The sequence below is a fragment of the Oncorhynchus mykiss genome, chromosome 11, assembly GCF_013265735.2.
Source record: "Oncorhynchus mykiss isolate Arlee chromosome 11, USDA_OmykA_1.1, whole genome shotgun sequence".
Lineage (NCBI taxonomy): Eukaryota > Metazoa > Chordata > Actinopteri > Salmoniformes > Salmonidae > Oncorhynchus > Oncorhynchus mykiss.
In genome coordinates this window covers 20,735,627-20,747,932 of record NC_048575.1, presented here as the reverse complement: position 1 = coordinate 20,747,932, position 12,306 = coordinate 20,735,627, and the positions used below count along the sequence as shown (strand labels likewise).

Sequence of the window (12,306 nt, the reverse complement as noted above, 5' to 3'; positions counted from 1 at the left end):
AGATAGAATGAATTAATTCACTAACATTTATTGTAACATTATCTCACAAGAATGGAACTATATACAGGGAGTACATTCTGTATTCATTGGTCTGAGCAATGTGTAAGCCTACAGAATGACATTTTTTTATTACAGACACAACATTCTGTGACCCTTTCTCCAGCAGCTATGTCCTGAGGGAATTGTAGAAATGGTTTCAACCCTGGATGTGATTCGCTGTATTTCTCAGCCTGCTCTCCTACAATTCAACAAGCAACAAATGCAAGAGAGAGAGGAAGAGTCCGTCAGAAAGTATTAGAAAAGACAGAAAAAAATAGATTGTTGTTGAAAAATTACAATACAGCATAATAAACAGCCATAGATAAAACGGGGAACCATTCCAACGCACTTTTATTTTGTTTTGCTAGCTAGATACCGTAGCTCCTTCCACGATATGCTTGTGACTGCTAAGCTAGCTTGCTGACTGGCTAAGCTAAGTAGCTAGCTCAGTTCTATCTTCTAAAATACATTTTCAAATTTAGGTAAAACCCAATTCAAGTGTACATTACCACGAATGCAGATGGTAATCTAACGAAGTAAGTACCCACCTAAACAATATTACAGATTGTTTCATTGACTCATAGCTAATGCATGTAGCTAGGCAGCCAAGTTAGCTAGCTAACTTAGTTGACCAGACAACTGTAAACATTCATTCAACACAATGACATTGCCGTCTAACCTTTACTACATTGATATTTAGCTGTCAATGTGAAACTGTCGTAGTATTTGGGATATCTATGATTAATTTAGACCGTTATGGTTACTTAACGATTTAACATGGAAAATAGCTAACTAATGTTAGATTGCCAGCAAAACCAGACTGTAGGCCCAGCTGGCCAGGTCTATTAGCTTTGTAGCTAACGTGATAGCTAGCTAACTAAACTGGCTAGCATTCGTAATTTAGCAGCTGGCACAGACAAAATCATGCAGTTTAGCAAAACAGCCAATTTGGCAAATTAGTCATTAGTAATGAAAATACATATTATTTATCAGGTGTGATTGTTTGGATGACCAATATTTATTGTAAAAACATGACATTTTAAGGTTAGCTAGAAACGTAATCAATTAGCAAGAGGTTTTGTTAGATTTTTTTTGCAATGACTAGTGCCTATAAAATAGCTAACTAGCTATGAGCATCAATTCTGTTAATTTTCTCGCTAGTTTAACACCATTTCATTTTTAAAATCTGCTCATAATAATCTGCCAATAATAGTTTGAACACTACACGTGATGTGTAAAGGCACCAGATGCACAACTGCTAAATCATTTTCTGAAAATGTTGCTGCTAAAGACACTAATGTTATGGTTCCATTATGAGACATTGTTTTACGTACAAATGAATGGATTTCAATTTAAATGTACAAACAATATTGCTATAATATTCAACAGTATTTCTACAGCAAGGAAAACTGCAATCACATTAGTCCAACTGAGTCAGCTATTCTAGTCATGCAATTGTAATAACTTTGTACAGTTTATTTGCCATTTCTAATAAGAGTAAGCTTACCAGTAAGTCCAGGTGTGTCTTGAAACGTCTGTAAAGGCATGCATAACGTAAACTCACACCTAAATGACTTTATTAAAAACAGATTGTAAAGAAACTGTTGAGGTATGTTTTTATTTATTTGTGTTTCCTTCCAGGGGATGAGTGCTGTGCAGTGTATATGACCAGCTGTCTCCAGCCTGATGGGAGGACTCTGTGGATAGCAGCATCTTCATCAGGACCCCAGGAGGAGTGCAGCCATCCCGTCCCAGTCTCATGTCCCACACCCCTTCCCTGCCAAGGAGGGCCGTTCAGAATGAAGAAAATCAGCCTTAAGACCATCTGCAAGTCCCTCAACATCAACAAGGGCAAGGAAGAAGGAGGGGGGGATTTTGTCATGCTCCAGCAGCCCTCGCCAGCGGTCGACTTCTCCAAGGAAGACTCTCTTTTCAGGGGCTGCTACACCAAAGAGCTGGCGGGCTGCGACCTTGGAGGTGGCGGTGGAGGAGTTGAAGAAGAGGAGAAGGCGGGACACAACAAGGGCCGTTCTAAGAGCGAGAGTCTGATGGGTTCTCTGAAGAGGAGGCTGTCGGCCAAGCAGAAGGCCAAAGTCAAAGGGGGCTCCACAGCAATGGGGTCAGTTGACGATGACGATACCTTCTCCTCCTCCTCTGTGCCCATCAGCTTCAACGAGGTCAAGGCCCATCGGCCGTTACGATCGGCATCCCTCCGCAGCCACCATTACAGCCCCTCTCCCTGGCCCCTGCGGCCTGTGAACTCAGATGAAGCTTGCATCAAGATGGAGGTGAAAGTTAAAGCCATGGTCCACTCTCCGAGCCCCAGCCCCAACCTGAATGGTGTTCGGAAGGATTTCCACCACCAGGACTTCCAGATGGAGGGCATCTTTCAGGAGCAGGCCGTGAAGAACCTCCAGGAGCAGGCAGAGTCCCTGAAGAACCTCCAGCAGCCCCAAAACGGAGACCAGCTGCACCTGAACATTGATGAACACGTGCCTGTAGTCTTGGGCTTCACGCCACAGGAATACATCCAGTACACCATACCTTTAGAGGAGGGAATGTACCCAGAGGGGTCCCACTCTGTCTCTCACTCCTTCTGCCTGGACGGGTCCCTGCCTATGGAGGTGGTGACTGAGGCAGACAGTAGCTCTCTCCACGCTGATCAGCAGAGTCAGGAAGACCAGGATCTGGTGAGTATGAACCTGAACCTGCCAGTGGACCTCTTCATGGAGTCTGTCAACGGCCTCCTCATCGGCTCTAACGGCGTGATGCTCCAGAGCTCCAGGGACAGGGTCGATGCCCAACACCCCCCTCCTCCCCCCCTGCCCCTGCTACCCAGCAACGAGATCCCTAGGACTTGCTCTGGGTTCGGTGTTGCGTACAGCCACGTGGCGGAGCGGGTGAGGCACCACTTAAACTTTGACCCCAACTCGGCTCCGGGCATGAGCCTGGTGTATGACTCAGTCCAGAGCAGCGGACCCATGGTTGTGACCAGCCTGACCGAGGAGCTGAAGAAGCTAGCCAGGCAGGGTTGGTACTGGGGGCCCATCACACGCTGGGAGGCTGAGGAGAAGCTGGTCAACCTGCCCGACGGCTCGTTCCTGGTCAGGGACAGCTCGGACGACAGGTACCTCCTCAGCCTTAGTTTCCGCTCCCAGACCAAGACCCTCCACACTCGCATCGAACACTCCAACGGACGCTTCAGCTTCTACGAGCAGCCCGACGTGGAGGGACACACGTCCATCGTAGACCTGATAGAATACTCCATCAAAGATTCGGAGAATGGAGCCTTCTGTTATTCTAGATCTCGCTTACCAGGGTCCGCCACCTACCCCGTCAGGCTGACCAATCCCGTGTCTCGTTTTATGCAAGTGCGCTCCCTGCAGTACCTGTGTCGGTTCGTGATCAGACAGTACACCAGGATTGACCTGATTCAGAACCTGCCTTTGCCCAACAAGATGAAAGACTACCTGCAGGAGAAGCACTACTGACAGGGTTGACACTGACAGATAGGACAGACAATGGTAGCAACTTGCACTTTTGGGTTCAGTTTAAGAGATTTAACAAAGGTTTACAGACATCCATCGTTTAGACAAGATCGATTGGGTTCCATTGGCTCTTTGTTTTTTCCCAGGGACGTGTCCAAAATGGAACCCTATTCCGTATGTTGCGCAGTACTTCTGCCAAAAACACTGGCTATAAGTAGTGCAATAAATTGGTAATGGTGAGCCAGTTCAGATTTGCCCAAGGTGATGTTTCTCAGTGTCCCGTCCCCAATTCCACAGTTAAAGGGTTAAGTCGTTGTCGCTCAGACTCAGTTTCTGGCCAAACCTCCAGAGATCTATCATAGAATATTGTATACGAGTCTGTCACAGAAGTACAAAGCATGATTTAAGAAAACATACTTTATCAACAGTGAGATATGGAGTTATTTCTCTCTCCAGTTGCTGTAGAAGACTGGAAACTCTAGAATGGCAAGTTCAGCCATCTGAATAACATCAATATTTTACCTTTTGGCTCAAATTTACAGATTTAAAACAAGGTTTCACTTAACTGGCTTAGGTTTGACATCTTAAAAGGCTGCAGTGAATTAAATGAAATAAATAAATGGGCTGATTTTAGAGCGTGATCCTTTTGACGCTTCATTTAAATAGATATCCAACAACAACGCAGTGGGGCATATCTTCTGTGTCTTAAACCGAAGTAGAAGCACTGCAGTAATGCAATGCAGAGGCCAAAAGTATTTTTAAGCAATGTTTTTGTTGAATTCACCCTGTGAAATTAAGAGGACCTTTTTTTATTTGCCATCCGTCAAGTTGGTTAATGACAACTGCTAGGGCTAATAAGAAACGTAAGCTTTGTGTGGGTGCATGTAGGCTGGACTATTTAATCCCGCCCACTTGTAAAAGGTACTGTTAGGATTGGTGATGCACCGATATGACATTTTTGACCGATATCTGATATTTTCCTTACAAAAAAAACACTTTTGTAGCCTTTTTAAGCATTCTAGAACAGTTAAATAGTTAACACACATGGGCGCAGCTGTCTAAGGCACTGCATCTCAGTGCAAGAGGCGTCACTACAATTTTGTTGGTATTTACGTATGTCCCCATCACCAGTAAAACATAATCAAAACCTATTTCTTTCACTTACTTGATGTGCTGTTTCGTTGTTCATTTGTTCATTCCTTTCATTCTCAACCAGGATTTCTATGGAACGCTATTTGGGCCTTTGCGTGTCAAAAATGTACTATTTGATGTCAAATAACACTATTTGATGTGTCAAATTAGCTTGTTGACCAATCAGGACCTGAATATGACTGCACGTCACAATAATTTAACACGTTCACACATTTTCTACGTAGTTATTACACATTGATTACACTATCACTCGTATTTCATATGTCACAACGATTCATTGATACGTATGCTATGATGCTGGTAAAGTTGATTCGCGCACCTACAGTGCTGGTCATAAAAAAAAGCTAGCTATCTCATGGATGCAAACAATGTTCTTCCCCAAAAACATAGCAAAACGACATCTGGTTCAGTAGCTATAGTTAGCTACAGTGCCTTGCGAAAGTATTCAGCCCCCTTGAACTTTGCGACCTTTTGCCACATTTCAGGCTTCAAACATAAAGATATAAAACTGTATTTTTTTGTGAAGAATCAACAACAAGTGGGACACAATCATGAAGTGGAACGACATTTATTGGATATTTCAAACTTTTTTAACAAATCAAAAACTGAAAAATTGGGAGTGCAAAATTATTCAGCCCCCTTAAGTTAATACTTTGTAGCGCCACCTTTTGCTGCGATTACAGCTGTAAGTCGCTTGGGGTATGTCTCTATCAGTTTTGCACATCGAGAGACTGACATTTTTCCCCATTCCTCCTTGCAAAACAGCTCGAGCTCAGTGAGGTTGGATGGAGAGCATTTGTGAACAGCAGTTTTCAGTTCTTTCCACAGATTCTCGATTGGATTCAGGTCTGGACTTTGACTTGGCCATTCTAACACCTGGATATGTTTATTTTTGAACCATTCCATTGTAGATTTTGCTTTATGTTTTGGATCATTGTCTTGTTGGAAGAGAAAATCTCCGTCCCAGTCTCAGGTCTTTTGCAGACTCCCATCAGGTTCTCTTCCAGAATGGTCCTGTATTTGGCTCCATCCATCTTCCCATCAATTTTAACCATCTTCCCTGTCCCTGCTGAAGAAAAGCAGGCCCAAACCATGATGCTGCCACCACCATGTTTGACAGTGGGGATGGTGTGTTCAGCGTGATGAGCTGTGTTGCTTTTACGCCAAACATAACGTTTTGCATTGTTGCCAAAAAGTTCAATTTTGGTTTCATCTGACCAGAGCACCTTCTTCCACATGTTTGGTGTGTCTCCCAGGTGGCTTGTGGCAAAGTTTTTATGGATATCTTTAAGAAATGGCTTTCTTCTTGCCACTCTTCCATAAAGGCCAGATTTGTGCAATATACGACTGATTGTTGTCCTATGGACAGAGTCTCCCACCTCAGCTGTAGATCTCTGCAGTTCATCCAGAGTGATCGTGGGCCTCTTGACTGCATCTCTGATCAGTCTTCTCCTTGTATGAGCTGAAAGTTTAGAGGGACGGCCAGGTCTTGGTAGATTTGCAGTGGTCTGATACTCCTTCCATTTCAATATTATCGCTTGCACAGTGCTCCTTGGGATGTTTAAAGCTTGGGAAATCTTTTTGTATCCAAATCCGGCTTTAAACTTCTTCACAACAGTATCTCGGACCTGCCTGGTGTGTTCCTTGTTCTTCATGATGCTCTCTGCGCTTTTAACGGACCTCTGAGACTATCACAGTGCAGGTGCATTTATACGGAGACTTGATTACACACAGGCGGATTGTATTTATCATCATTAGTCGTTTAGGTCAACATTGGATCATTCAGAGGTCCTCACTGAACTTCTGGAGAGAGTTTGCTACACTGAAAGTAAAGGGGCTGAATAATTTTGCACGCCCAATTTTTCAGTTTTGGATTTGTTAAAAAAGTTTGAAATATCCAATAAATGTCGTTCCACTTCATGATTGTGTCCCACTTGTTGTTGATTCTTCACAAAAAAATACAGTTTTATATCTTTGTTTGAAGCCTGAAATGTGGCAAAAGGTCGCAAAGTTCAAGGGGGCCGAATACTTTCGCAAGGCACTGTAGCTAACTATATAGGTAGCTGTCATCTAAAATAACCCTATTTGATTAATGACGGTCGGACCCATCTATGTGAAGTTAACCACAATAAAGATTAGTCACAATAGTTTACTTTGCGGTTAACCTTCAAAATAATAGTATGGCATAATTCTACTATTTCTATTAATTTGCATCACTGTCAATGACATACTTTTATTTTGAAGGCAAACCGCAAATTCTACTTGTGCATAATCCTTATTGTGGCTAGCTTCACAACACATAACCCAGTCCAGTCGAGCTTCACTAGCCAGATGAAGCTAGCTGGCTGCTTATAACGTTAGCTTTGGGCAACAGGCTTAAGTAGCTATTTATTTTCAGGAACTGAGGTTCAATTTCAATAGGCAAACAACAAGTGGCAACCTAGCTTATACTTACAAGGATTCCTAAATCATTGCTAAGAATAATGAGAATGACTGCAGTTTCTACTTGTCATTGTTTTCAACCAGGTTGTATTGGTGCTAGCTAGGTACCCCAGAAGTTGCAGTCGAACAAATGAGGCTTTATTACCAACGCGGCATTGTAAACACATCGTTCGTGGCTGGTGTTTGCTGACTTTTTTGTACAGCTTTCACAGTGCTACTGTATATCTTTTGACATGCAAAGACCCAAACGGCGTTCCATGGTATGTATGTCTTGAAGGTAATAGCAGTGACGCTATTGCTGTGTAACTCCAGTAGGGCAACATCGGAGAAATAGAGCACTTGGTAGTGTTAACTGGTGCTCGACCAGTAGGCGAAAGCCAACATTACCCACGATAGAGAACGGATTTCGCCTTTGAGTTGTCTCCCTGAAATTTTGTTACTCTTTCAAATGACTGCTTAACTTGTTGACTGCTTGACTTGTTGATCCACACAGCAGACATTCTGGGCTAGTTTAGGAACACTGTGTTGCACGTATAGCGCAAAAAATGTACGTGGAGTCATTATGTCATGTTCCTTCGTTATGTAGGTATGCATGTTAGCTTTGACATTGGTTTTGCACATCGGGCGTTAAACTAGACATCGGTCGATACCGATGTTGGCATTTTTAGCTAATATCGGCCGATTCCGATATGTTCACCGATATATCGTGCATCCCTATTTAGGATAGATAAATGCTCGTTTATATGACGCCATGCACTTCGACTTAATATTTATGCAGCAGTATGATAGCTTTTTAAATGCAAATACCGGTAAGTAATGAATAATTAACCTGAAGATAAACATTTTAATGCTTCCCTATTAGGAGTCTGTCACAAAAGCTGCGCTAGGACAAATGAACGTGTCATGTTCCGTACAATATGCTTGCCTCTGCATGCAGGACCTACTTAAACTTGAACTGTTAAATACAGTAGACTGGAGACTTGGACCTTATCACAGTGCACAGGAGAGGGAAGTATAACTGTACAAGTAAAAAGGGAAAGTCACAAATACATAGTTGTTTTTACAGCATTTATCAGTAAGCAAATTGAGGAAACACAAGACGTCTCTTAGTTTTGCCCAGCTGACCCATTTATTTTTTATAGAAAGTGGCTAAATGCTGTTCTGGAGCCTTTTTGTGTCAACATATGAGCTGGACCCTGGTGAAAGGAATAAGCTTAGGCTGAGGGATTTTGGGAAATGCCAGAATAGATTAATATTGGAGCCCCTTCCTCATATTTGGGAGGGAGCCAGGTCAGAGGTACGTGACAGAATTCCCAACTCTGTAATGGCACAATAATGTCCTGAGATCGAGGCTTTTGTGTGTGGTTTGCCCAATGATTTGCATGAGTGATGTCACTGATTGACATTGCCATGCTGTCTGTCTCGCACTCATGGCAGGTTTGCAGTTTGACATTTAAAAATGTATCCCGTGTCATGCTTATTGTCAATGCCCCCTCCACAGAACAACGTTAACTTACATATTCACAGTCTTGCCAGGCTGTTTGTATTGGAACAAAGGGAAAAAGCACACATTATACTACACATGTGCTCTATAACATATACTTTGACAGGGAGTCACAGTTTTACATATGTTAAAGTGTCTTTTTTGACATCCGTGTCCTTAAAGTATTTGGAAAATGATCTCAGACTTCTTTGGTAGTCACTTGTGTATTGTCTATGCCTAGTTAGTAAATATTGGTTGGTATCTAAGGTGCTTACCATTACACTTGGACACCCATAGGTTAGATTGGATCACTGGATGGTTTTTGCATGTTTAAAAAAGTGTTCCATAAAGACTTATTGGCATTTTATTGCTTTGAAATGGATTAAGGATGTAGGTAATGTGTCAGTTGTGTGTGGAGGGATTGTTGTACTCAGTTACCACTATCATCAGCTGGATGATCTGTGTTTTCTTCATTCATTTTCTGTGACTTATCAACTTTTGTCATTTTGGGCACTAGTAGGGAGTTACTTATTGTTTCTAACAGTCTGTGCCACATACTAAGAGGTTACACCAGGGTAATGGCTGTATGCTTGTTTTAGCAAGGCAACATCTTTTGAACCATCTAGAACAAAGTAATATACACTTGCTCAAAGACAAAGCCATATTTTTTTGCATGGTTTTCACCATACTAAGACAATACACACTGTTCACGGGTAACTCTCAATTGTTTCCCCTAACTAATGTCGTCACTCGAATGACAACATTGAAAAATGTCACAACTCGCAGTCCAACGTAAGGTTTGTCACAAGAGCGCATGAATTGAACTCATCAGTTGTGTTGTTATGTCTATGTGTTACAAAGGGTGAGACACCAGCGTCATATCGAAGAATATTGCTAGGTTATGGAGGAATGAAGACGACTAGAATGTGTCAAATTGAAGCAAACTTAAATGTGAAATGAAGATGTTAATTGTTTGACTACAATGTACTTATAATTATTTTATTTCTGTTTTTATCTGCCATTATTGTAGCAGATCCAGAAAAACAGTTCCCCAATTGGATAAACACTCACAGATGTTATGGGTGTTGCTCTGCTGTGATCTTCTCTAGTACTTCAGCATCCTGGGATTTATTTTGTTTGTTATTGCCTTCTTATGGGTGATTGTTAGAGGTTGACGCTTGTTTAAACTGCTGAAGTATTTTGAATTTGTTATCAAGCTTCTCCCATTTTATATTTGATGATGTTGCGAATCTCTTCAAATGAAGGTGATTGTTTACAATGATATATTTGGTAAATACCAGTTTTATCCCCTCTCGTATCCCAAACCTCTTTGGTACAATTCAAAAACCCTTATTTCTTTAATGTGTTATACACATTTGTGCTGCTTCATGAATATGAATGCCTTGTATTAAGCTATGGGGAAATAGAATGTTGCCATTTAAATGTATGTACACATTATGACTGGTTATCATTTTGGGAGAACAAAGTAGATTTGTAAACAACTATAGTCTGTTAAAACAATTTGTTGCTCTTAGTAAATACTCACCAGAAAAAAAGACATCACTTCAGTTTACATTTTGTTAATTGTCAAATTTTCCAAACGTACATTTTTTTACTCTTGTATTTTTTTCTTTTGTGGAAAAAAATCAATAGATTAATTGCACATTTTGGATACAGTTCAATAAGTTTTTGTATCTGCCGATTTATAAATTGTAAATAAAAACTATATTCCGAATCTGTGGTAAGGTTTTTTTCCCTCCATTTGTTTCCAATTTTTTGAGAACACAACTGACAGCCGAGTTTACTTAGGACGGCCAACCGCTGCTTATATCGCCTCTGACAACAGAACATCGTCCCTCAATTTCAGTTAATTTCCCAACGATTGTAATGTTGAGCAGGTGATCAACACTCACTACTTTCAGCCATTTGTCTTTCTCGTGTGTTTCTTCTTTTAATGCCTCTAATTCAGGGATCATCAGCTATATTTCATTCAGCTGCGGGCTGATTTTTATTTTTTTTCTTGAGCAGAGGGCTGGAACATAGTACCAAATCATTTGTAGACTGCAAGAAGCACAAACAGATATAATATTTTTTGCTCAGAAAACTTGGGAGGCCAAATAAAATCACCCGTGGGCCAAATTCGGCCAGTTGGGGAACCCTGCTCTAATTCTAACATATTAAAGCCGGAAGGGCAAAACAAAGAGTGCGTTCGTAAATGTACTCTTTCTATCTACTCTGTTTTCAGAGCACTCTCATCTGAGTGTGCCAGAGCGCAGAATATATGAACTTTCAACACCCGTTTTATATGGCTGGTATCAGTAAACATCGGCAAAAAAGGACAATTCAATTGATGCCAGCAGCACATTTACAGTCACCAACGCTCTGGATAACATGAAAACAGCCTAACCAGCTCTGCTATAGGGGGAGTAAACTGGTCAGAGTGAGGTGTTCTCTTATTTGTATCTGGAAATAGCAAGCAAACGTTAGCCAGTTAGCTTGGGTGCTTGACTGCCATTGTGAGGTCAGAACGCTCGGATCAACCCTACTCCTCGGGCAGAGCGTCCATTGTGCTCTCTGAATGCTCCTAGAGCGAAATGCTCTGAATTTATGAATGGACAATCTGACCGCTCTGAAATTACAAATACCCAGAGCACACCGGCACTCCAGTTTGAATTTACGAACACACCCAAAGACTTCTCTTTCTATGGTAAGATCCTATTCCTCCTCTTTTCTGACTGAACTTATTTTTTTAACTAATTTTCTCAAACACTCTATTCTATCCAATTTCCCCTATAACAGTGAATCATCCATAAGTCCCAATACACTTTTGTCTAAATAAAGCAGTTTGTGGAGAAGACAGCACTTTTCACACAAACATGCGTCTCCTGTTGTGATGCACAGAGTGAATTCTGGGTCGTGTTCAGTAAGCATGAAACGGGAAATAATATTTATATTCTGAGGAGACATTGCCTGAACATTTACCAATTTTGTTCCTACTGATCTTGCATGACCTTAGAGCAGTAGTGTCTTTTTGCCCTGCCGACCGCATTCAGTCTTCACTGAGGTCAGGAGGGCAGTAATGCCTTGCTGTTTTGTGAACATTTGCGGAGGGACATTTTATTTATCCCCTGTTTTTTACATATCTGATGCGCTCTAAGACTAGCATTCATTTTGCTCTAAAAATGTGTTCAATAAATAGTATTTTTCCAGAAGCGTGGGACCCGTGTAGCGGCTGTGGTAGTTCAAGGAGTAGGAGGTTGGGGAACAGGTAGTTGGAAGGTGCAAGGATGATAGGAGGGAGCCATCATGGAGGTGGTGGGGAGAGAAAAAGGGAGAGACAGTGTGATTGAGAGAAAGGGAGGAGGAGTGGGAGGAGGAGTAGGAGGTGCGGTGTAATGGTGTCAAGTTTCGATCTCAGATCAGCTCTTACACAGTCTGCATGGTGATGAGGAGGTACAGTCTTGTTAACTGCAGCCTTTGACAGGCCTCTCCAGGCTTCAGAGGTAAAAGATGCACCAATGTTTACTCCCGCCCGCCATGCCGAGCCTTTATGATTTATTCATAGCAGACACTGGTGGTCGCATGTCATAGTGAGATGCCTCCATCATGAAAGGACTTATCTCTCCTTTTTTATTTTTTTCTCATTCCCTCCCACCCGTCTTCTCTGTTTCCAAAATGTTTATTTTTGACTTTAGCAGTCAG

The 12,306-nt window shown here is 41.8% G+C and overlaps 1 protein-coding gene across 1 annotated transcript; it reads left to right on the top strand.

Moving 5' to 3' along the window:
- On the top strand, nucleotides 1–4,607 carry LOC110535458 (suppressor of cytokine signaling 6-like). The gene is made up of 2 exons (XM_021620464.2): nucleotides 1–575; nucleotides 1,681–4,607. Exon 2 carries the CDS (start codon nucleotides 1,704–1,706, stop codon nucleotides 3,528–3,530), a length of 1,827 nt encoding a protein of 608 aa, XP_021476139.1. The 5' UTR covers nucleotides 1–575; nucleotides 1,681–1,703; the 3' UTR covers nucleotides 3,531–4,607.
- Nucleotides 4,608–12,306: the final 7,699 nt, after the last annotated feature.

Excerpts from the sequence above, each read along its gene's own strand:
- LOC110535458 (XM_021620464.2), top strand. The coding sequence starts at position 1,704 with ATGACCAGCTGTCTCCAGCCTGATGGGAGGACTCTGTGGATAGCAGCA.